Source organism: Nicotiana tabacum, chromosome 16, assembly GCF_000715075.1.
Source record: "Nicotiana tabacum cultivar K326 chromosome 16, ASM71507v2, whole genome shotgun sequence".
Taxonomy (NCBI): Eukaryota; Viridiplantae; Streptophyta; class Magnoliopsida; order Solanales; family Solanaceae; genus Nicotiana; species Nicotiana tabacum.
The window spans coordinates 63,497,478-63,523,719 of NC_134095.1; the positions used below are offsets into that span (position 1 = coordinate 63,497,478).

The following is a 26,242-nucleotide window of genomic DNA, read 5'->3' on the forward strand; positions in this document are numbered from 1 at the left end:
ATGACAAACGACACAATCTATCTAAACATTATATTTATCAAACGATACGGTACAATACAATACAATACAATACGATACGATACATTATAAAACAATGCGTAACAACCATCGAAACAGGCTGTAAATATCACAATTCACAACTAAATGGGAATAGAGGCCGTATCTTCAAACCCACACCCAACCCCACCCTCACCCACCCCCACCCCCACCCCTCGCCCCGAACCCCACCCTAAATAGAAATATTATTAATTAATAACACTTTCTTTTCATGTTATAGATAGGGTACTTTTTTTTTTCATTTCTACAAATGCGTATTTTTTTTTCATGATATAAAAAAATATTTATTTTTATTTTAACAAGAAAATACTTTCTTTTCGTGATGTATACAAAGTATTTTCTTTTATTTCAACAAAAAAATTATTTTCTTTTCATAACGTGGAAAAAATATTTTCTTTCATTTCAATAAAATGAGTATTTTTTTCATGATGTAGTAAAAAAATATTTTCTTTCATTTCAACAAAACAAATATCTTCTTTTCATGATGTGAAAAAAGTATTTTCTTTCATTTCAACAAAGTGAGTATTTTATTTTCGTATTGCAGAAAGAGTACTTTCCTTTTCAACCAAAAAAGAGTATATTTTTAGTTATGGAGCACAAATTTCGACGTTGTTTTTGCGTAAAAAAATAAAGTAGCACATTAGTTCTTTTGAGTTTGTGTAAATTTTTAGAAGGATAATTAAATTTCTAAGAAAACTTTTTTCATGGTAAACGTTTTTCTTCTTACCAAACACATACACACCCTCAATCTCAAAAAAGCAAATACCTCAAAGAAAAGAAAAGAAAGTACTATTACTAGAAAAAGAAATAAAAAAGAAATAGCAGTTCATTTATGGCGGTAAATTACAGAATCCGGTGCGAATTCCCATGCAAAAAGGTCAAAAAAGATATTCGTCCTATTCTCTCTATGCCATTTGCCACGTCTTTTTCTTTTTAAATACCCCAAGTGTATTGTGTCACGTACTTAAAACCGAAACAAAATAAAAAGGAATAAAATAAAAACATCTCTCTATCTCTCTCTAACGTTACCCGTTCTCTGTTCTACCGAAAATCGCGACTCTTCCAAAAATCGAAATACCTGAAAAAAGGAAAAAAAAAGGAAAAAAAGGGATCCAAAAAATAGGCCCCGACGATAAAAATATTACGCCCCCCAAAAACAACAAACCCTAACCCTAGCTTTCCCTATTTCCCACGAACTATCCATACATCTTTCTCTATTTCTCCGAAAAGGAAATTACAAATCTGAGAGCGTTATCTTATCTTTTATAGATTTGTGTGGAGATAAGTTTTTCCGGTTGTCGCGGCGGCGGAAGTGGCGGTAATGGAATGTTGGAAGGGTGGTTGTGGGAGTGGATGGTGGCGTCGATGACTGGTGGTGGTGACGGTGGCGGCGGGGGGAGATGTCTGCGGCCGAGGAAGATGATGGGTAGGGTATTTACGGAGGAAAAGCCATGCCCAATATCTATCCCTAGGGTTTCGAAAAATGATGAAATTACAGAAAAGCCCTCAGAGTTTGATAAAATTACGGAAATGCCCCAACAACCAGAAAAAACTGAAAGTGCGTTAGACTTCTATTCCCAGGCGAGAAAAGCTTTGTGCCAAAGTAGTCCTTTCGATACCGAGGATTCTACTTCTCAGTCACAGCCGTCTTCTTCCTCTACCGTGCACCTTACTTTACCCAATAACTTAGCGCAGTTGTTAAATAAGCATTCTGATAGTAGAAAACGACACAAGAAGTCTCATGGAGGAATTGAAACGAAGAAGAAGAAGTCATCTTCGCGGCAAAAGGGCGGTCGTAATAGTGGATTCTGGGACGAAGTTGAGGAATACTTTCGTGAATTATCTGTGGAAGATATTGATAGATTGTATAAACTTGGGTCGTTCGAGTTTTTGGGTAATGATAATCAGAAATTATTGTTCATTCCTACTACATTTGACAATGTGGGTAGTGGTGTAAGCAATAGTGGAGTGTTGGTTAAAGAAGAAGATAATAAGGAGAGTGATCAATTTATGGATGTGGACAGTGAAGGAGGAAGGGAAACTGAATTTGTTAAAGAAGAAAAGGATGGAAATGTGAATGTGAAGCCATGTTCGTCATCCTCTTGTTTGCCACTGAGTGGGTTAGAATGGCTATTAGGTTCTAGGAATAAGATATATCTTGCCTCTGAACGACCTTCAAAGAAAAGGAAGCTTTTGGGTGGAGATGCAGGGTTGGAGAAGCTTCTAGTTGCTCGTCCCGTAGAAGGGTCAGCTGAATTTTGTGACTATTGTAGTTTAGGTGACCATGGTGATGTGTTGAACAGATTGATAGTTTGTAGTGCTTGCAGTATGGTTGTTCATCAGAGATGTTATGGTGTGCAGGATGATGTTGATGGCAGTTGGTTGTGTTCTTGGTGCAAGCAAAAGAATGATGAGATGGTAAGTAACGGCAAGCTGCCATGTGTTCTTTGCCCAAAAAGCGGTGGTGCCATGAAACCTTGTAGGAAAAGAGAAGAATCTTCTTGTCTGGAGTTTGCTCACTTGTTTTGTTGTCAGTGGATGCCTGAGGTATATATTGAGAATACTAGGATGATGGAGCCGATAATGAATATTGATGGTATAAAGGATACACGGAAAAAGTTAATTTGTTATCTCTGCAAGGGGAAACATGGGGCGTGTGTTCGGTGCACTAATGGTATGTTTTGCTGCTTCCTTACTTTACAGTTCCTGCATTTCTTCGTTAGATGGCTTTCTCGAAGATGTTTGGTTTATGGGGAGCTACTAGTTGACATAGTTAGGACTCTTTCTGTTTCATAGCAAGTGACTTCATGCTGTAGTCTTTTACTAAAGAATTTCTGTTTGACATATCTTGTATATGCTCATCTCAGTTTTCTTAGGCTGTCATCTTATTTTATCAATCATTTGTACCTGAGCAAGAGTTAAGATTAAATAAATCTTAGTATTTGATTGCAGTGTTCATTATGCACCTTTTTTTGTTGATTGGAATATGTCTGAGGACCAACCGCTACCTTCCAAACTCGGGGACAATGGGTCGCCCCTCTACCCTTCTCCACTTAAATGCCAGGCTTAGCTCGTGTTTTTGTTTGACCTAAGTTGCAAGTCCCTCATAATTCTGTTCTTCTTCTTCCCCTCTCTCCCTACAAATCATGTAAAAGAGTGGATTTTTCCTGATATTTACTTCTTGAAACGCGGCTTTGGAGTTTCAATGAAGTAGGAAATCAGGATAGAGCTACGATTCAGTACAATGTGAATTTGATATCTCTGTTATTTTTTCTGATTTGTTCTTGGAGCTGTTAACTTTCATTGTTTAAGAGAATGTGGAAAGTTTCCGGCAGATTATACTGTTTAGGTCGTGATTTTTCCTTGTTTTCTGTTTTCTCATTTTGTCTGTGGGAGTTGGGGTGTTTTTCTCTTTTATTCGTGCTTTTTCACCTTTCTGACCAGTTACCAACTGGTGTTGACCTAACTTTTCTCAAATATTTTGGTCAGTAGGGTATGAGGAGGTCATTGGATCAGAGAATTTGACCAGTAAATCTATAAAAGTTACAGCTCAGAGTTGAAGCTGAAATTGCTGCTTGGCTTTTAAGCAGACCCTTGAATAGCGTTAGTGATTGAAAGGCTCATATAAGGAATACTTTCTTTTCAGTGATGGGAAGTTGCTTGGTGTCCGTCACGCGAAGGCTTTTTGCAGTTTGAGGGGATTTGTAGTACTTACCACTTAGAAGTTGTATGTTTTTCTTTCGCTTTTCCAGTTTAATGCAGTGTTGTCAAAGGCAAAAAGCTCTAAAAAGCGCTCTAGGTCTATCTGGGATTTAAGCGCAAAGCGCATTTAAAGTGTGGGCTTTAGTTAAAAAAGGCGCAATGAAGGAAATAAATAAAAATTTATATGTATTTCAAGAACAAAGTAACAAATTCATTGATAATGTTTCCCTTAGCAGCTAATACACTTATTTCTGATTATAGTTGTTTTTTAGTGCCGCTTGATTCAAGAGAGAAAGCATGGGTAATGAGGCGCACGCCTTAGTGCCTTGCCTTACACTGAAGCGCAACTAAAGCGAGGCAAAGCGTCCTCCTTGAGCTTTTTTGAGCTTCAGGGCTTAAGCGCGCCTTAAATGAGCCTTTGACAACACGGGTTTAATGGACATCAAATTGATTGATTCTTACATATTCTCAACTTGCCAAAGAGTCTCATAGATACACAAGGGAAAGGCCGTGTTTTCTTTGTTTCAAGAAGTCGATTATGATTTGAATTGGAAGCTAATACTAATTACTTTGAGGATAAGATATGCATTGGATCCGCTTAGTTTGCTTAATCTTGACCTTTCAAAGATCCATTTTGGTATATGGCTTGATCCCCCTTTCCCCCCCTCCCTGCGTGATGTCCTTCTTGGAAGGTAGATGCTTCCCAATTATTGGCCTGAAATTTCCAGCTGTGGGGATGAGGGGGTTTTAGTCTCTAAAAGGAGTCTAGGATGCAATTCCGCATCATGGAGAGACTGTGCGATAATACCGCACCGTCAAAACTAGGTCATTGTTTAGACTTTAAGCTTGTGGATGAACTTATATTGCAAATAAAGAGCTTATTAGAAATCTTTTCTATTTTCATTTACTCTTTTGGTGTAAACGGAAATACCCATGTGTGTATAGATCCTCTGGAAAATTGGTTGATGATTGTGGTTAACCTTACCTCACACCATGTATTTAGTTGTTGACACATAGTGTAGTTTTTCTGATCTATCCCTTAAAAAGACAGAGGTCTCATTAACTTATCTTGTTCATTATATTATATGAGCTGAGACTCAACTTTGATCGAGAATAGTAACGGGATGAGCTGAGTTTGTAAACTTGAGCTTGGATGATTTTTGGTCACTATCAATGTCTTTGGTATATATCTACTCAATGCCTTATTTTTATGCTAAGATGAAAACCTTACAGACTAAAGTCTTTATCCTTAAAATAGAAATACATTACTCTCTCTAACACATTGTATGTGACGGTGTTTAAGAAGAAAGAAATACTTTTGAAATTGTGGTCTAAAACAAGCCATAGATATTTGTGTGGCTATAAATTATCTCATTAAGGATAAATGGTGAAGTTTAAAGTTAAATTTTTCTAAATATAGAAATGTGTTATTCTTTTTGAGACAAAATGAAAAGGAAAGTATGCACATAAAATATGGGAGTATATGTTATGGTATGTGACCTTCAATTAAAACTTCAGTTTATTTACTTTATCAAGCCAAGCTTGTATACGAGTCACAATAAAGCTTGTTTAGTATTTAAATTGTGCTCAAGCTGGGTTCCTATAATGCTCGAGTTGAGCTCGAACAACCAAATAACTGTTGGAGTATGTACAATTGAGGTGTTGATATTAACATTCAAGTGTCTTTCCAAATAGCCCTGGGGCATTCCTCTAGTGTTAAGAGCACAATGGGTTAGGCTCACTTCACGGGCTTGAACCTAAATGGAAACAAAAGCCTTGTTTAAGTGGAGAAAGATAGATGGTTAGGCCCATTATCCACCGAGTTTCGAACCGTGCGCCACTGACGCTCATGGATTTCTCGGTTATTAAAAAAATGTCTTTCCAAATATTTGATAATTTAAAGACTTATGTGTGGAAGAACGGATGAATTTTCATATATGAATCCAAGTTCTTACAAAAAGACTACTAATTGAAGGCAATGAATTAAGAATTAGGGCAATGACTGAATTGGCTCTACAAACATTAGAATCCCAACAAGATTAGTTGGGGCATACTTTTGTTTTTCGTTCTTTTGCTATCTTGTACAGTCCCAATCGCACATTCTTTGTGCTGTTTTAATTTATAAAATTACTTTACCTTCTTTATAAAAAGAATTAGGGGAATGGCTATTTATTCTTTGTTTTTCCACCTTTTTTTGTTGAAGAGATAATTCCAAAATGTTTGGTTGCTATTGATAGTTGATTCTAACTCTTAAAAAGCCTTAAAAATTGAATATAGTGAAGACAGAATGGGAGAATATCTTCTATTGACTATGGTCATCTCGTTTTGCTAATTTGGATCGTTTGCTTTCCGTCGCAACTCGCAATTACACTCTTTTTACCTTTTTTTTTGGGGGGGGGGGGGTTGCTCAATGGCCGAAAGATCTGCAATGATGGGTTTTTGAGCTATTCTGAGGGAATCATCGATGTTGGATTAGGTGTAGTTGCAGGTGGTCAATCAACTCACGCATCTTTCAAATTTTAGACTGGTTCTTCCAATATAACCGTATTTTGCTCCATTGGAGTATTAAATTTTGCAGATCTGTAAAAACACTCTCGTGGTTTGCAATCTTTATAAGTTTTTTCTCAACGATGGAATGTAATCTCTAACTACTGGGCAAACTATTTACACCACAATGCAATTTCAGCAACAGACAGTCATCAGTTTCCATCCGTCTAAGTCGGATTTTGGATATTTGTTCTGTCAGTGAATAAGTTGGTTCAGTTAGAAGGTGGTCACCTTACATGCTAAATATTTGGGTAGAGTTGAATATCTTTTCCTTTAAATTGTTGATGCAGTTTGCTTCTCTCTCTCTCCCCACCCCCTTCCCCCACTCCCCTTGCATTACTGTTCAATTTCTGCCCCTATATTGCTTGGAGAGAAGAAAAACAAAATAAACTGAAAGATCCTGTCTAACGGAATTGTTTGCCCTATACTATTTCTATAGACTTTTCGGGCTTGTTCCTTGTTAATTTCTCCTCTTAATGGTTGTAGGATCTTGTAGGACTTCTTTCCATCCTATATGTGCGAGGGAGGCAAGCCACAGAATGGAGATATGGGGGAAACTTGGATGTGATGATGTGAGCTCTATTCTTCTGGTCTTCTGCTTTGCGAAATTGTTAATTTTCCTGTAATGGCTTTTTTTCCTGTAATGTTGAACTGCTAATTTTTTTTTCGTTTTCGATTTTGGTTCTGAACTGATGTCATTTTGTACTAGATGTAGTTTTGATCCATTTCATTTTGCAACACACATATTGATTAAAATATCTTCCTTATTACTTTTTACCTGTTGTGTGCAATGCTTTTAGGTTGAATTGCGCGCGTTCTGCTTGAAGCATTCAGATTTACAGGTCAATAGTGGCAGTCAACAAGTTAGAGATCCTGCAGTAGATGTTTCTTGCCCCACAGATAACAATCAGTTGGCAGCATCAGTCACAGCCAAACCACACAAGTTAAAGCTTGGCTTAAGAAATGGAGACAAAAGGGTGCTGCACATGGACAATTCTATCTCGGGTTTAGATAAGTTGAATGATGATGCATTACAACAGCAAGAGCTGCTAGAGAAGGACTTGAACCTTAAACGTCAAACAGAATGTGGCATTTCACAGCAGCCTGTTAATAGGGATTTATGTGTAAACAAAGATAGTGATGTGGCTGATCAGCTAAATTTCACCGTGATATTAAAAAAGGTATTACCGCATCTAGACTAAGTAGCAATGGTACATTCACAGACTCCTAGATCATGTTGGCAAATTTTGAAAGCTGTAATGAGATACAGAATTTACAGCTATGTCAAGCAAATATATTAGTCTTCGCATATATGTTTTCTCAGGTATAGCCTTAACCCTATCTCCATTTCCTCCTTCCGCCACCTAAAAAAAACAATAGTAGCTTTTTTATTCAAAGAGCATAAACACAATTTAGTGCCCAAGTCCATCAGCGAATTCCATCTTCTTTCTTTCCATTTTAGAGCCTTGGTCAAAGGAAAGGACAAGATAATCCTATAGTCACTTTTCCATTTACTAAAAAAAGAAACCCTATTTATTCTTCAGAAAACATTTGATTAGGCTACCAAGAAAACAAGTTGGATATAGCAGAAAACAGGGAAGCAGAATTACATTAATGCCCATTGGAGTTGCAGAAGTGTCCAAGTAGATGTTGGCGTGCCCAGTACAAAAATTAAATAAGATATGATGGGCTTTTGGACCTTGTGTGACTGATTTGTTCTGGGAATTAAGTATGACCTTGGATATGTGACGTAAGATTTGGTATCTGCGCTTTTAACCTGTGGAAGCTATCTTTTTGATCTTTTTATTCCAGTTTTATATGCCACTTTAGTTTATAAAATACTGAATCTATTCATTGCTTTTTTAGTTAATAGAGCAGAAAAAAGTTGATGTAAAAGATGTCGCTGCGGAGATTGCTGTATCTTCAGACTTGTTGGACTCAATGCTCAAGGTAATATCCTTTTGTTCTACTAGTCTTGTCCTACCTTTTTTGTATTATACACCTGATGAAAAACTGAAGCTTTCTGTTTCTGTTGAAGTTATTGGTCGAGCTGATTTCTTTTTGGTAACATACAGATACTTTTCTTGATCCACAATTCTGCTAATTGCAGGATGATAAAATGGTTCCTGACATACAGTTCAAGTTAGCTAAGTGGTTGAAGAATCATGCTTATATTGGAAGTTTACAGAAAACTCTAAAAGTTAAAATTAAATCCACAATAGCTCCAAAAGTTGAGGCTGGTGTGGTGGATGGTTTGGATTCCATTAGAGTAACAGAACCCGAGATTACGGACTTCGTCCGCGTCAAGTCTGTACCACCTCGGAGAAGAACCAAAAACAATGTCAGGGTTGTGAAAGATGGTGAATCACTTTTTCCAGCTAAGGAGACACTCAACACTGATGGAGTATCATCGGATGAAGCTAAAACTAGTGTGGTTGGAAGGGAAGATTCAAGTTGTCCAAGAGAGTTTCCGTCTGCTGGTTTGCAGCAGGTATGAAAAATGTTTTATGATTTTGGTTATTTGATTATATTTGAATTAGGTTGGTTGAATGGAATTAGTTTCACTGAGTTGGTTAAGTGTGGTTGGGGTAAGGCTGTAGCGCTTCTGCCTCCTATAGGCCAATGAGCAGGCCACCTCCCGTTGCCAGCTCGAAGGGCCCGGTAGTGATGATTTACTTGCTTTGGTAAAACATCAACTGAAAAGAAGCCAAATTTTCATGAGAGTGGCTTTGACATGACATTCGTTTGATATTGACATTGTGTTCTGTACTAAGGTTAAAGTTTGGAACTAAACTGCACATTAGTTGCTGGAGTCAAGGTTCATTTTTTCCAGTTTAGGCTTTTGGTATGAATCACATTGAGTATGGTATTTCTGATTGAACACTAGAATCAGTGAATTTTGGAACAGAAAGAGAGAAGACTAAGAGCCCGTTTGGACATAAACAAAATTTCCGTTTTTCCAAAAAAATTTCACTTTTTTTCGAAATCAGCGTTTGTTCATAAAATTTTCAATTTTCACTTGAAGATGCATTTTGGAAATTTTTGAAAATTTGAAAAACTCCAAAAAGGTGTTTTTTAAAATTTTCACTCAAATCACTCACAAAACTTCAAAAACAACCCAAAATTATATTCATGTCCAAACACAATTCTAGAGCCCACTAAAGCTATCTTTCAAATACCATTTTCACTTGAAAAACTTTTTCACCATGTTTTGGAATTTTACAATTCTTATGTCCAAACGCCCACTAAAGCATGAAAATGGAGCAAACTTGAGTTGCGAAAAGTTGTTACTTATTGACCATGCCATGCCTAAGAAGTGCGACACTGTGGTATAATAAAACTTGTGATTACCGTGTTCTGATTTGTGTTATGCTATTAGGGCTTAAGTTGTTGGGCGATGGCTGTTAAGCTTGGAAAAGATAATCTGACTAGGAACCTATTAGTGTCTTTCACATCGATGGTAGCTATAGATGTTTTTGAATTATGCTATCTTTCTTTGGAAGATTATTTCCTTCTTTTCTGGCTTATTTAGCAGTTCTCTAGACTTCTATAGCAGCACGGTGTGAACCTTGATAATGGAGATGCGTGGCAATGAATGGGGGGCTTTAAATTTCAAGGACTAAAGCATGCAGTATTCGGTGTGAATTTAAACATTGATTCCTCAAGTTCTTTTTGATATAATATTTGGAAACTACTTAAAAAATACTCTAAATTACAATATTTTATTCTTAAAAAAACTTAAGACATGCTTGAAAAAAATTGTAGTACAAGAGAAACGAAGCAATAATTGTGTCATACTATAATGAATTTCTATCTCTAGCTCCATATCTTTTCCTGGCTTCTTTCCTTCTCCCTCTGATTCTTCATATTCTTCAGCTTTCAACTGTTTTCTCCTCTGATATTTGTAATGCTCATGTTAAACATCGCAAAATTGAGGGCTCATAGGTGGGTAGTATCCTGCAAAGTAAAATGATAGTTTGATCTCTATACTCCCTGCAATTTGTGCGGATATGGGACAAATTTACGAAAACTCTCACGCCCTTCCTGTAATTATATCAGCAAGGAAGGCCGATTTTTAAACATATGAGACCAATTTACCATAACTCTCACCCTGTTCCTATAAATCAGTAAGGACTCATGCTGCGCCCCAGGAGAAGAAGCAATTCTTTTCGGCGTCTTCATACTCAAAATTTCCTTCCACACTTCTCTCCTGATGCCCTCTTTAGTGAATCTCATATAAAAGGTCGTCATCGTGAATCATCCCGCCCGTGGTCCTCCCCAAAGTGTTCTAACCTTCCCCACTCTCCCCTAAATTGTGGCTGTATCTTTTTTTTGAAAAACCTCTTGAACTTACTTTATCTTTTAAAAATAAAAGAAAACCTCTTGACCTTATCCCCCCCTCCCCCCCCCCCAAAAAAAAAATGAAGAAAAGAACAAGAACATCATCATAAAAAAAATCCTCTTGAATTTCCTCCCGTTCCTAGTCCTATATGTTCCTCTTGAACCTTGTACCCCTCAAAACGCCTTGAAAGTTCCTCCTCGTAAGGCTGGATACTGTTATCTCACTAGTGGTACAAACCTTGGGATGCCTCCTTCTGTGATACTTCCCCTCACCATTAGTCTTGCCAAACATGTATCATGTCATTTTCATCTATATAGACTTCCATTTCTTTCGTAATTCCTTCCCATTGGCTCACACGTTGCGTTTTGTTGCCTTGCCGAGAACTACCCATCTCTTGATCTTCCCTATGCCATAATAAATGTGGTCCCTTCATGTCACAGCCATTTTCCTTATAGCACCCTCTTGATTCTTGCATTGGATTTTAACAGGATAAGATCATTTTTGAGACCTTTTACTTCCGTGAGAAAATGCTCCTGACGGGTCTACATTTCTCGTTTTTGCAATTGTAATCATGATCTGTTTCGGTATTTGTAATGTTGGTGTTTGGCTTTTGAAGTACTTAGAAATTATTCCCATCTTGACCTTATCAATAACAAAAATTTTCATTTGGGAATATTCTGGTCAAGGTATTCTGTTAATCTTATAATCCCTCTCAAGACTTGTTTGGTAATTGGCCGACCACTATATCTTTGATGCCCTTTGGTGATCTGAATCTTCCCTATGTAAGGGGCACCGAGATTTTGTGACCTATTGAACTGATTTAGTCTGTGATTGATTATTTATTCTTGTTAAAGGGTGTGACTTTAAATTAGTTAGAGGTAATGTTCTTTCCTATCTTGTTCCTGTACAGGTTATGCCCGAGATTGTTCCTTCAAAAGCCACTCTTGCAGGCAATTCCAACAATGATGAAGGTTTGCATTACAGATTACTGATTTCGGTCTGCATGTGAGGAATATGTAGCTTAACCTTTGTAGGAACATTGTCTTTTTTTGTTCATTTATTATGTTGCTGAAATGATATCAATTGTCAAAGGTTCTGCAATTAATAAATGTCTTTTTATTTCACTTGTATTTCTTGTGAATAGAGAATACCTGTTTTATAGATAGACGACAAATTAGATACATATGGACGATTATAGTGTCATAAGCATCTTGCATATACTTTTGACACCGGTTTGGTGTTTAGTACAGTCAAACCTCTCTATAACAACCTCGTTTGTTCCGAATATTTTTAGATGTTATAACGAAGTGCTGTTATAGAGAACATATATTATAACATAACATAAAAATTGGTTCCGGAAAAGCTTGGCTTTTATAGTGAAGTGTTGTTATATAGGGATGCTGTTATAGAGAGGTCGTTGAAAAATGAAAAATTGTCTAGCCAACAATGAACTGGTATCACGACAATGGGGGACCTTGGGTTGAGTCAGAGCCCGTTTGGATTAGCTGAATAGCAGTATCTTTTAAGTACCAAGAGCTAATAGACACTTTTAAGTGCTGGAGCTGATTTTATGAATAAGCAATTGCGTGTTTGGATAAAAGTGCTGAAACCGAAAATAAACAGTCGGTATGTTTGGTGGTAAAAGGTGCTGGTAAGCATGTTTTTCTGTTAAAGTGACTGAATGCCCTTAAAGTTGTTGACACTAATAATGAGCTTATTATTGCAAAATTTTTAATACTAAATTGGTTTAAATGCAAATTAATTTACAACACAATTTCAATTTAACTCTAAATTGATTAAATATAATTATTTTTAATAAATATTGATTATCTATTTACAAGGTAACTTTAGATACTTATTCAAATCATACTATAATTAATAGGTTTTGTTTCAGATGGTCAGAAAACTATGCAACTCTTATTCATTTGATAGCTTATGCAGCATGTGCGTGTGGATATTTTTGGCTTTTTTGATTTGATTTCTTTGTCTCAATGTTGCCTTGGTTGATGGCACAGCAACTAAAATATTCACCTTGTTGACGGGATTTTCACGTGGCTACACCATAATGTGCGTCGATTTTATGCTATTTCTTTTGGAAAAACCTATTTCCTGTTTATGCTAGGTTTCCTTGTTCGAGTACTTTGGCCAACTTTACAAACTTATAACTAATGAGGATTTAGGTAAGTTTAGTTAGACAAACAATATATATGATTTTATTGATATCGAACTTACATAATACTCCCTCTGTCCCAATTGATGTGTCATACTTTTCATTTTAGCCTGTTCCCAGAAGAACTTCATATTCCTTATTTAGAAACAATTATACTTCAGATTCTACCCTTAGCGAGATGATTTATAGCCACACAAATGTCTATGGCTTGTTTTAGAACACACGTTTCAAATGTCTTCCTTACTTTCTTAAACTTTGTGCCCAGTTAAACACGGTCACATAAATTGGGACGGAGGGAGTTGCATATCTATCTTATAATATTGCTAAAAGAGTATGTTCTTCCAGAAGAATAAGATGAAATATTAATGAGAAACAAGAAATTGCCAAAACGGTTAATAGGTTTAAGATAATAAAGCTTGATAAAAAAAGGCTTAAGATAATAAAAAATAAAAGTGAGCAAAAAGCTTTTTGTATATCAACTCCTTTTTCACTTATATCCTATGTTGCGCGGACTCTTCAAAATGATGCCGCACCCGTGGCGGATCCTTCAAAAATACACTATTTTTGGAGGATCCGACACGCACCCGGCAACTCTTTCGGAGAGTTCGAGCAACATAGCTTATATCTCTTGTATATGGGATTTATCTTTTTCCCCCTGCGGTCTTGGGCCTTGGAAACTAGACGGTTCCATCTGAGGCTAATGCATGATCTTGCCAAGTCCTCGATAAATGCCTGCAGAGGCTGTTGTGCAATTCCACCAACTAAATATATATACATATTTTCTTTGTGTGACTTCCCCATTAGATTGCCGAGTTGGGATAGTTTATGTGCATCTTTAGTTTTTTATGGTCTTTTATGGGGGGGAGTGAATGGGATTCTGTAAAATGAACCAACTTCCTGTAGCATGGTTATATAAATTTTGGATAACTAGTTATGTTTTTCTGTGATTGGTAAACTAAATTTCTTTAGACAAGCCTACTGGAAGAACTAATGCATACTTACCCATAAAATATAAATGCCTGAACTTCTCGTTAGCCCCCATCATCACACTATCATGTAGTAAAATTTCCAGAGCCTTGCCATTTTACCGATGTAAAATCTCCTCATTCATCTAAGATTGTGCTTGCTACTTTATATGTTGGGTTTGTTGTCATACCTTATGTGCACTACAAAACCTATACTGTCTCTCTAGTCATTAGCTCCCAGCCAACCTTCTCATTCAAGCAGGTTCTCTGCTCTTTCAAAATCCTATATTTTATTCCATTCTGAGATTGGTGATGTTTAATTTCCAACTGTATCAAGTTATTTTAACAAGTGGCGAGTTTTAGATTGCCTTTAGCGCTAAAAAGCTGGAGACTGTAATATCTTTCTTCGTTGCTGATATGGGCAAGAAGAAAGAAAAAACATTAATAGACAAAAGAGTAGAGGAAGAGTAATTTGGCAAAAGGGAAAGAGATCCGTGTTAATTTAGTAGCCCCAAGTTGTATTACCTTGATGACTTCCACTCGAGGTCAAGAAAAAAAGGGTGAACGAGTTATTATATTTGAATATTAGTGGTTAATTTGTGAATTAGCCAAATAATTTTCGACCTTTTGAGGTCAGTATATACGGTCATATCATTGTTGGAAGATGTGAAAAGGCTAAAAGATGCAACATTAAATAAAATGATCTGAAGTGTATTGCTTCTAGATATTTTTGATAAAGAAATGTTACTTTTATATATTAAGCTTTACTTAGTGAAGATCTAACAAAATAGGCCATTGTTTGCTGAGGAACTAAAAGAAAATAATTCGATTAAGAGGAGGGAGTATAATTTTTTGTTGGGAAACTGCTGAAATATTAGGATAAATTCATACATATGTAAAAAAGAGTTTTCTGAGAGTTCAAGCGAGCATTTGACACTTGTAGATAGGATGATTAATTTCCTTAGTTTAAGCGAGCATTTGACACTTGTAGATAGGACGATTAATTTCCTTAGTTCTTTTCACATGTAGCTATTTTACTGAGATGCACACGTCACACACTCTGTGGGTGCTATTTCCTAATAAAATTTTCATTGAAAGTTCGAAAGCTAGCATATTGACACTTAGAATCCTGCGGATTAATGATTGAAATGACAGACTAAGGTAACCAGCTATTGGTTGAAGCAGGTGATAGTCAAGTATTTTTCTTGCGAGCTGGTTGCTTTTGTCCAGAGGTGACATGATAAAAAACAATATTAAACTACATACTGAAAATCCTAAAGACCCGTGTGAAATAATAAAGCATATAAAAGTCCAATCACTCTTATCATCAAAAACCATTTGATAGATGATCCCAGCTAGTATATGCTGGTGCTTATAGACAGAAAAGAATAGAGGATTCTTTGATGGTTTGTCAACTCCGGATCACTCTTTCGTGGCTAGATGCTTCTTGTACAATATCAACAACAACAACAAAAAAAAAAACTAGATCCCTCTTGTATCTATTTAGTTGGTTCAATGTAACCCCTGTAGATACCCCTGATTTTTTTTTTTTTTTTTTTTTTTTCCAGTTTCTTAGCACCCTGGTTTTAGAATAGGCACCTTTGTACAAGGAACTAATTTGCATTTCTTTGCGAGCTCAATTGTAATATCCTTGTACTATCTTTTTGCATCCACTTGATGCTAGCAACGAAACTTTTGCTTCATCAAAAAAAAGAAAAATGAAAAATAAAGCATCTAAAAAGTCCAGTAACAACAATTGTGAAACTAATTGGATACAAATTACTCTTAGCAACATAACCAAAGCTGCCGGGTTTATTCTCCAGCTCTAGCTGCTTTAATTGAAAGAGTGGTCCGCGGTCCTGTATTCTATCAGCTCATGGGTCACAACCATATAGACCATATTTTTCTCGTCTTCAAAGGATAATCTCTTTAGCTTATCAAGCATCCAATCCATGTGATCGATTAGTTTCCTTGCTCCAAACTCCTTCTTATCTGTCTTTCAATGTAGACATTTCGCTTACCTTATGCTATCTATTGTTTTTCAACCTGAACGACGGGGTTAGTTCTGTTTTCGTCTGAGCCTATTTTGGTATTTGAGTGCGAGTTTTGGTTGCTTATTGTTGAAAACTGACTTGGAACCAAATCCACCTCCGATAAAATCTTGAAATGGTGAAACTGCCTTTGCGTTATTGCTTTACAATGTCGGTTAATTTTAATGTCATTGAAGAACTAGTTTTAAGTACTAACTATGCCTCTTCTTGTTTATATCTGTACAGTGTTTGCTTGTGATGAGATGTAAGGAGAATTTCTCTTTAGTGAAGCTATAATGTAATAATGAGCTTGTATATTTACTGCCTTTTGCCATTCTCAAAATTAATCTGTGAATAATTTGGCTGCAGAGCCATCTAAGGTTTCAGTCCACAGCCTTGACAATGGTCAAGTGGAGCAGGGTGCTTTATCTGATCAGAATCTTGTGACAGTTGCTGATACGAGCAGTACTATTTCTTCAGTTTCTTTTAACCACTTACCGGATGTCCTGTAAGTATTCTATACTTTATGTTTAGTTGTGACTTGTAGCTACTATTTGAGCTACGTCATTTTAACTATTGAGCTTTACCAGCATTTATATTTTCTTCATGCAGTAAGCATGAAGCTTTCCGTAGCTCCTACATTCACCCTCTTATTCAGAATAGATTAAGGCAAATGGAGAACAGATCCCCTTTGGATGGTAATATTCGTGATTATTATGGTAAAAGCTTGTGGATGTCACTTGTATATTGAACTTCATGTTATTTATTATGCTCGCAGATTTGAGACACGGAGAAGTTTCTCAAATTGAAGCATCTTCCAGTTCAGGAATCTGCTGCAGTCAACATTTTCTACAGTCAACTTCTGGCAACATTCTCAAATTGAATGGTGCATGCCTTGAACAGTTGGTGAAGGCAAGTAATATGGGCCTGCTTGAGCTTTCACCAGCAGATGAGCTGGAAGGAGAGCTCGTTTATTACCAGCACAGACTGCTTTGTAATGCTGCTGCAAGGAAACGTTTTAGTGGTCTCTGCTATAAACCCCATCTCCCATTTGCGCGTTTTAGCATTATTGCCTCCTTTTCTTGTATGAGAATTGCAGAAAATAACATGCACCTCTTGCTGAGCTTTTTCATGTGCCAGAACTCATGGCTATTGTTGTTGAATTAACTGATGGTCATTTGATTTTCTTTGCAGATGATTTAATTGTTAAGGTTGTGAATAGTCTCCAACAGGAGACTGATGCTGCTAGACAACGAGAATGGGATGCTGTTCTCGTTAGCCAGTATCTTTATGAGCTTAGGGAAGCCAAAAAGCAAGGAAGGAAAGAAAAACGACATAAGGAGGCTCAGACTGTACTGGCTGCTGCAACTGCTGCAGCTGCCGCATCGTCTAGGATTTCATCATTGAGGAAAGATAATGTAGAAGAATCTATGCACCAGGAGGTTGTAAGTCTATTTACGTTAGGACTTGAGAGCCGCTGAAGTAATATTAACAACTATATCAGAATTTTAATCTTGTTGTCGCCATACTGAGTTTATTTGTTTTTTTCTTCTTCTATGCTGGGTGTTTTGAAGATGAATGCTACCAATGAAAGGCTTAGGCTTTCTTCCCAACAGCATCCTCGTGTCAAGGAGACGCTTTCAAGGCCAACCAGTGTGCGGATATTACCAGAGACTAACTCTGATCTTGTCCAGCCAGGTTCAGATTTTTTGAAAGACCATGCCAGAACTTGTGATGTCTGCAGACGGGCCGAGACCATTTTAAATCCCATCCTAGTTTGTACCAGCTGCAAGGTAGGAAGCACTGCATTCCTATTCTTCCTTTTAAAATCTTTTCCTGAGTTCAAATTATCCTTGTTCATAGGTTGCTGTTCACTTGGATTGCTATCGAAGTGTAAGAAACTCAACAGGTCCTTGGTATTGTGAACTATGCGCGGATTTATTGTCATCTGGGGGCTCTGGAGCTCAAGCTTCTAATCTTTGGGAGAAGGAGAAACCTTGTTTTATTGCAGAATGTGGGTTATGTGGTGGTACTGCTGGCGCTTTTAGAAAGTCAAATGATGGTCAATGGGTTCATGCCTTCTGTGCTGAAGTAAAATGCAATCTTCATGTTTAGCTATTCATAATCACACACTAGTTTTATTTACTTTGTTGCACTGATGAATGCACTAATTTCTTTTTGTTCTGTAGTGGGCCTTTGAATCAACTTTCAAAAGAGGGCAGGTACAACAAATAGAGGGAATGGTACGTGCTTAGCAGAATAAGAATGTCTTTTGCTCAATACAGTTGTCTTTAGGTCTGGAAAGCTGGACTTGCATAGTCTATGTAATAGTTATCGTATCAATCATTGTGATAATGGCAGGCAACTGTCCCCAAGGGTAACGATGTCTGCCTCGTATGCCAGCGGAGAAAAGGTGTATGCACTAAGGTAAAAGATGTGAAAGGGCTTTTTTTGCATTTTGAAATTGTGTTAAACTTAGTTTGTTTATTGGAATACTACTGTATTACTTGCAGTGTAGTTATGGTCACTGTCAGAGCACATTCCATCCCTCTTGTGCTAGAAGTGCTGGCTTCTTTTTGATCATGAGAACTAACGGTGGCAAGCTGCAGCATAAAGCATATTGTGATAAACATAGTTTGGAACAGAGACTTAAGGTTGGTGTTGTCTTTGTCCATGTAATGGGTGCAAGTTTCTCTAGTGATTAGTACTTGTGTCATATACTCATTGTTTATCACATCTGATCAGTCTGAGACTCAGAGACATGGGGTGGAAGAACTGAAGAGCCTGAAGCAAGTCAGGGTAAGTGATGATATTTGCCTGATTATCTATCATGTTTCAAGTTGCATAAGTTGTCTTGCTGTCCCGTTCATTTTTCTTTGGTTTTTTCCCATGTTTTTGATTTTTTGTCACTTTTCAATTTTCATCTCCATGGTTATTAATTCTGCTAAACACTAAATAGTGTATTAGACATAGTGCTTTCAATCATATTTTATGGTTGCGATGGAACATAGACATCTGCTGCATGGACAGTTTAAGTAGGAGAATTGACAGTTAGTTGCACCAGTTCGATATAAATTTTATATGTTCACTTAGGAAATAGGATACTATTAAGAGGGTGTTGGACAGAGTAGCTGGTGGGTCTAGAAATTGGGGGCTGTTTTTTTTTTTTTTCCGCTTTTCAGTTTTGATCTCCATGGCTATTAATTTGCACGCTACTGACATAGTCATATTTGGTGTCTGCTGTGCTGTGCATTATCAATGACCTATTAATGTAGAAAGAAAAAAAAGAAGAGACGGGTTGCAAGTGAGACGCTTTTGAAGGCTGTGTTTAATATATAGACATGCATGAGCAAAAGCTACTGGAAATTAAAGCAATACTTAGAAAATAGAGAATCACAAAAGTTATGCTGGACCAAAGAGTTTGAAACGTACAAGCAATTTCACTCTTCATGCCAAAAAAGAAAATGCGTACAACCATTTTCTTTAAGCTTGTGAGCCATTCAGTTAAATCCTGAAAGCATTTCAGACAGTGTTCAGGGTTGGATCATATACCGTAGGTGGCCTCTTCTTCCAAATCTTAGTAACGAGAATAGGTCCAGTATAACCCGGTGCCTAAAAGGAAAATAGAACAAGTGACTATACTAATAAGATCACAGATTCTTCTTTTTACTGCCTGAAAGTCTCTATTTTTGCCATGTCGTTTGCAAGATGTTGGAGCAAGAGAACTACCCCAAAGAAAAACTTTTTTTCCCCTGAATGGTATATTGTTCTTGTTTTGGGAGTTGGGAGGACACCCTGTATCTTGATATGGCCTAGCTCCCTTTTGGCGCTAAAGAGAAGCTTGTGTAATTTAAGAGAAACTGACCCCGGGCTTATCAAGAAGATGGAGAAAATGACTCCTATTGGGTCCTTCCTAAGAAAGAAGTGAAGACTAAACCTTGGGGTTAAACTATAGACCAAGTTACTATTTGTAGTCGGCAACAGATTTCTTGTTTCTTAAGTCCTTATTGTGCCTGCAACTACAGTTGATGTTCATAAATCCAATTTTACAAACGATATTTTGAGCAATTTTACAGTTTTTTTAATTAGGAGCTCCTTTCTTTTACCAGGATGTTTCTTTGAACAACTTACTGTCGTGTGATGTGAGGTTGGCTTAGTTGGCATGCAGGAGTTTCAAATTCAATATGATTTGCTGTCTAAAATTTTAATCTGAACCAGGTTGTTTTAATCCAGTTGGTGTTGTAAGTAGTTGAACTGGGTCCGACAAACCTTAATCATGTCTTTTTTTTTTATTTTGATTTAACTTTTTGGTTCAACAAATTTAGAACATGGTGGAAAGCAAAGGAACATTAGTACTTGGAGCTTTTTTATTTTTTGGATAAGGTAAGGTGAGTATTACTAAAAAAGTGACACCGAGTAGGTGCATTGGGGTGTGCAATACAAAAAGCAAAGACTCAAGACCTTACTGCACATAATTGAGGAATTCTATCAAAAGTAGCAACGTCATATACATTTGTCAGCTTACACCAGTATGCTAATGTAAAGATACATCTGTATCTGATCTTCCTCAGACAGTCCTTTCTTCCTTAAAAGATCCGCTGGTTTCTCTCCTTCCAAAACACTCACCAAATAGCTGCAAGGATAGCGTTACAAAATGGTTTCATGCAGTGTTTTTGAGCGCAAAAAAGCGACAGAGGCTCGCCTCGCTTCAAAAGCGAAGCGCAGCTTCATTGAAGTGAAGCGCAATTCTTAAAATACATATAATATATATAATAATTAATTTATAAACTGAAATATACATTAAAAAAATCAAAAAAAATCAAATAAACTAAAATATAATGTGTATATAATAATAATAATAATAATTAATTTTCTAAACTGAAATACATTTTACAATTAATCAAACTGAAAATATAACATATATATAATAATTAATTATATAAACTGAAATACACATTAAAAAATCAAATAAACTAAAATATAACATATATATATATATATATATATATATATATATATATATATAATAATGAATTTTCTAAAATGAAATACATATAAAATTAATCAAATAAACTGAAAATATAACATATATATAATAATTAATTTTATATACTGAAATATACACTAAAAATAAAAAAAACTGAAAAATATAACATATATAAATAATGGAAGAAACAAGGAGAAAGGAAGCAGAAGAATCAAACCAGCGCTGGACTCTTCTGGTCAGAACTCAGAAGAAAAAAGAAAGAATAAGGAAGACGAAGAAAGGAGAAGAAGAAAATTACTTGGAAACCCTAGTTTTGTCGATGAAGAAGAGAGAAGGGATCTCTGTTTTGTCGAGCAATTACAGAAGCGAGCTTAGGGGTCTGTTTTGTATGATTTATAAACAGACCCAATCTTTTTTTTTTTTAAAAAAAGGGCCCAACTGCGATTTTTTAATAGAAGCGATCACTTCATCGCTTCGTCTCTTTGTCCACTGAAGCGTGCGCTTCACACGGTCGAGTCGCCTCTCTTTGGGAAAATCGATGCCTTGTCGCTTCGCGCTTAAAGCGACGAAGCGATCGCCTTTTCAAACACTGGTTTCATGTCTCTGTTCGTTACTTTCTGTATAGAGGAGTAATTTTTGTGCTTTCTGGCATACACTATTTCAGCTCTAAAAGATTCAGAATCGCTCTCCCTATTTGAGAAATGACCTTACAGTGAATAAAAAGATGGTTCGCATCTTCATATCCATCCTCACAAAGTACGCATCTGTTATTTTGAGTCAAACATGCCTCCTTGCTGTTGTTTTTCTTTCTGCTTTTTTCCCAGAAAAGATGGAAGGGGTGGTTGATTTTAGGCTCTATGTGTTTATTCAATAGTTTCTCAGGACAACTTGTTATAGGATTGTATTCAGGGTTGGACGCTGCTCAAAGTGCAAATTTTATGCTTTGGCTTGTAAATCTTTTGTGGCTGTTATCCCAGTCTATGAAGGTCCTTTCCATTATATGCTGCAGTTGTGAGCTACTGTTGGAATCTGATATTGAAGCGTTCTGTTTTTGTCTATCTATCTAGAATATTTTTGCTCATACCGGAGTGGCGAAGATCCTTATCCTTTCAAATCTTCATGTGCAGGTTGAATTGGAGCGATTACGGCTATTATGCGAAAGAATTGTTAAGAGAGAGAAGCTGAAGGTACCTTTTCTTTCGTTCCCATGCTCTTTGCAGATTGATGGCAGTTGTGAATACTCTTCCTGCATTTTTTCAGTTTGATATCACTGTTTGCCGCTGCCTTGTCAAACTCATCACTTTTGTTGCATTGCTGGTACAAGCTTTTTACTTGTTTCGTTTGCATATTGTTAGTTTGGTGTCTTGTATTATTACAATCTTGTGATTGTGCTTTACTTTGTCTGATTTGAATCAATTGTTTCTATGGTAAGAAGCATTCTTTTTAGTACTATAGATATTGCACCTTTTTCCAAAGGAGGAGCACTTGGTTACCTTTCAAAGTACGCTGGCCAAGACCTAGATTGATTACCTACTCCTTAGTAAGTGTGATAGTGGCCTTTGCATGGATTACAAGGTTATTCCCAATGAGAATCTCTTGACCCAATATAGGCTCTTGGTGATGGACTTGGAGATCAGGAGGAGGAGGAGGAGGAAGAAAAGGGTTGTGCATGGTCTACCTAAGATCAAGTGGGGAGCCTTGACTAAGGACAAAACTTAGGTGTTGGGGGAGAAGTTGGTGGTTATGGGGGCATGGAGGAGTAATGGGGACGCGGGTAGTATGTGGACCATGACAGCGAAATGCATTAGGGAAGCTGCTAGGGTCTCGGAAGGTTACTTTGGAGGGCACAAAGGGGAGTGGTGGTGGAATGGAGAGGTCCAAAGAAAAGTTGAAGCCAAGAAAGCGGCGTACTTGAAGCTGGCGGAGAGCAAGGACGAGGAGGAGAAGAGGAAGAATAGGGAGTAGTACAAGAGGGCCAAGAAGGAGGCAAAGTTAGCGGTTACGACGGCTAAGACGGTAGCATTTGGACGTTTGTACGAAGAACTTAGCGACAATGGTGGGGGACAAGAAGCTATATAGGCTAGCCAAGGTGAGAGAAAGGAAGGCTCGTGACCTGGATCAAGTGAAGTGCATCAAAGACGAAGAAGACAAGACTATAGAAGAGGCGCATATTAGACAGATGATAGACATACATCCATAAACTCCTAAATGAAGAAGGGGACATGGGTATTGTGTTGGTGATTTGGAGCACTCCGAGAGTCATCGAGATTTTGGTTTTTGTAGGCGTATTAAGATTGGAGAGGTCGAGAGGGCTATGCGTAAGATGAGCAAGGGAATAACGATCGGGCCTGATGAAAAAGTAGAATTTTTGAAGAGCATGGGCAGAACATGCTTGGAATGGCTCACTGGATTGTTTAACATCATGTTTAGGACAAAGAAGATGCCTCACGAATGGAGGTGGAGTATGATGATTCCGGTGTACAAAAATAAGGGTGATATCCAAAATTGCAGCAACTATAAGTGTATCAAGCTGTTGAGCCACACTATGGAAGTTTGGGAGAGGGTAGTGAAAGCGAGGGTGAAGACGAGCGTGTCTATTTCCGAAAGCCAGTTCAGATTCATGCCTGGGCGTTCGACTAAGAAAGCCATTCACCTTGTAAGGAGGTTGGTGGCGCAGTATAGGGAGAGGAAGAGGGAATTGATCTAGAGAAAGCATACGACAAAGTCTCGAGGGGGATTCTATAGAGATGTTTGGAGGCTAGGGTTGTTCATGTTGCTTACACTAGAGTGATTAAGGACATGTATGATGGAGCTAAAATACGGGTGAGGATAGTGAGGGATGGGGGTTCGGACCACGTACCAATTGTGATGGGGTTTCAACAAGGGTCGATTCTTAGCCCATTTTATTTGCCTTGGCGGTGCCATGGTGTATGTTATTGCGGATGATATTGTACCGATTGACGAGACGTGAGACAGTGTTAACCCGAGACTAGAAGTTTGGAGACAGACTCTGTATAAAGGTTTGAAGCTGAGTAGAATCAAGACTGAGTACTTAGAGTGCAAGTTCAGTGAAAAGACCAATGGAGCAAACACGAGGCTTGATACACAAATATAGTTTCAAGTACCTAGGGTTTATTATCCAAGAAAATGGGGAGATTGTTGAGGATGTTACACATCGTATTGGAGCGGAGGTGAAATAAAGTCTCGCATCCGGTGTTCTGTGTGATAAGAATGTGCCACCTAAACTTAAGGGTAAGTTTTACAGGGTGGTTGTCAGATCGACCTTATTGTGTGGAGCAGAGCGTTGGCCAATCAAGAACTCCCATGTCCAGAAGATGAAAGTAGCAGAAATGAGGATGTTGAGATGGATGTGCGGGTATACCAAGATTGATAAGATTAGGAATGAAGATATTTGGAACAGGGTGGGAGTAGCCTCAGTGGAGGACAAGATGCGGGAAACGAGGCTTAGATGGTTTGGTCATGTGAAGAGGAGAATCACAGACGCCCCCACTGAGGAGGTGCGGGAGGTTGACCTTGGTGGGTCTGAAGAGAGGCAGAGGTAGGCCAAAGAAGTACTGCGGAGAGGTGATTAAGCAGGATTTACCGTTGCTTCAGCTCACTGAAAACATGACCCTTGATAGAAAGGTGTGGAAGTCGAGAATTGGGGTAGAAGGTTGGTAGGTAGTCGAGTGTGTATCTTCCCCTTACCAGTAGTACTAGTAGTTAGCCTTGTATTCTACTATTGTTAGATCTCTATTACTACATATTGATTATTCCGCTTGTTATCTTGCTGTTGTTATCTTGTTATGTTGCTTCCTCTCTACCCTCAAGGTAGGGGTAAGGTCTGCATATACACTATCCTCCCCAGACCCCACTTGTGGGATTTTATAGTAGGTTTGTTGTTGTTGTTCGTAGATATTGCACGAAATGTGGGATTTGCTTTATTCTTCTTTTATGCTGCATGTTTTTCTGGTGTGTTGGCCTGATGGTTGTTTCTTGATTTGCAGCGGGAAGTAATCCTTTGCTCACATGATATTCTAGCTTCAAGTAGAGACAATGCTGTTTTATCTGCTCTGACTCGACACCCTTACTTCCAACCTGATGTTAGTTCAGATTCAGCTACTACAACATCCATTAAAGGCTACACTGATGGCTATAAATCAGGCAGTGAAACAATACAAAGATCAGATGACATAACAGTAGACAGTGCTGTAGCAGGAAAACGACGCATTAAGTTTCCTGTGCCTATGGACAATGATCAGAAGACTGATGATAGTTCTATATCACCCAACCCTGTCACACAAAAACCTGCACAACGAGCTTCATTTTCTGGGAAGCAAATCCCTTATAGAGCTTCTTGCAATTCTACAGATGACGGGGACAAGCGATTGAGCTACAGAAAGGTAGAGTCTTGTTCCATCTGATTCATTAGGTTTGACATTCTTCATAACAGGAAACATCCATGCCTTTAGTTGGATGTATGGTTAGATATTTGATATGCATTATTTGCTGGAATTTAGATGTTAACCAGTTTCTTGCATGTACAGCATATGGAAACTTTTGAGAAAGAGCTGGTAATGACTTCAGATCAAGCCTCAATGAAGAACCAGCGATTACCTAAAGGGTACGTCTATGTCCCAATCCGGTGCCTTCCGAAGGAGGAGGAAGCTGCTTTAGATGAGTGTTCTGGAGAACCACTGGATCCTGATGGATAGATTTAGCTCAGTCATTGTAGGATTTTGGTTCGAACGAGCACGCCATATCTGGCATTTTGCTGCTGGTACACCATTTTTATCTGAACCATCGGGGAGGATGGCTTATTTAAAGTTAAGATGATGTCAACAAGCGCCCTTCCAGGAGCCATCGAGATTAGGTTGAGGACGGTATCTGATTGTTGTATATTCATTCAGAGCTTACTGTACAGTGGAATTTGGAGTGGTTTGAATGGCTATGTCCCGATGGCTGTTTGTGGTGAGCTGGGTGGTGATAGTAGCTCTGCTTCTTGTAATTGTATACAGTAGTTAGAGGATATTCCCTACTACGCAAGCCTTGTAAAGTTATTGTAAATATTCTTACAGTGTTGATTCAAAGCAATTAGCGCAGAGCAGTGAGTTTAATTTTATCATCATAGTTCCACATTATTTTAGCGTTTTCTCGTACTGATTTCACGTTTCACCAGCTGTTATGTAAACCCTCGACTTTGTTGTTTGCCCTCTTTCAGTAGATTTTGGCATTGCCACGCGTTACTGCACAGTCGTCCTTTGCATTTAGGTATACAGTAGGTAAAATGCTTGTTTCAGTTGGCGAATTTGCAGATGAGATTATCTACCATAGTTTTAGCATCGACTATTTTCACAAATTATTTGTTATGGGACCAGTTTTGTTCTGCTTGTTATACTGGAATTGTGATGCGTGAATTAATTATGCTGTGAATATTAATGA

The 26,242-nt window shown here is 37.6% G+C and overlaps 1 protein-coding gene across 3 annotated transcripts; it reads left to right on the plus strand.

Moving 5' to 3' along the window:
* Nucleotides 1-1,019: 1,019 nt before the first annotated feature.
* LOC107818515 (uncharacterized) lies at nucleotides 1,020-25,939 on the plus strand. 3 transcript variants are annotated; one of them, XM_075232875.1, is made up of 19 exons: nucleotides 1,020-2,731; nucleotides 6,793-6,878; nucleotides 7,107-7,487; nucleotides 8,173-8,256; nucleotides 8,417-8,797; nucleotides 11,559-11,619; nucleotides 16,183-16,321; nucleotides 16,426-16,511; nucleotides 16,592-16,837; nucleotides 17,008-17,258; nucleotides 17,388-17,606; nucleotides 17,677-17,904; nucleotides 18,003-18,056; nucleotides 18,175-18,240; nucleotides 18,327-18,467; nucleotides 18,559-18,612; nucleotides 21,928-21,987; nucleotides 24,808-25,203; nucleotides 25,348-25,939. In XM_075232875.1, the coding sequence occupies exons 1-19, from the start codon at nucleotides 1,384-1,386 to the stop codon at nucleotides 25,513-25,515; spliced, it is 4,449 nt and encodes a 1,482-aa protein (XP_075088976.1). In that variant the 5' UTR covers nucleotides 1,020-1,383; the 3' UTR covers nucleotides 25,516-25,939. The 3 variants fall into 3 exon arrangements, with proteins under 3 accessions (XP_075088976.1, XP_075088977.1, XP_075088978.1); XM_075232876.1 differs by having other exon boundaries at nucleotides 17,008-17,255; XM_075232877.1 differs by lacking the exons at nucleotides 24,808-25,203; nucleotides 25,348-25,939 and adding an exon at nucleotides 22,061-22,201 and having other exon boundaries at nucleotides 1,091-2,731.
* Nucleotides 25,940-26,242: the final 303 nt, after the last annotated feature.

Excerpts from the sequence above, each read along its gene's own strand:
- LOC107818515 (XM_075232875.1), top strand. The coding sequence starts at position 1,384 with ATGTTGGAAGGGTGGTTGTGGGAGTGGATGGTGGCGTCGATGACTGGT. Across the intron at positions 18,057-18,174 it reads TACAACAAATAGAGGGAATG|GCAACTGTCCCCAAGGGTAA; the intron begins GTACGTGCTTAG and ends TGATAATGGCAG. Across the intron at positions 25,204-25,347 it reads AGCGATTGAGCTACAGAAAG|CATATGGAAACTTTTGAGAA; the intron begins GTAGAGTCTTGT and ends TTGCATGTACAG.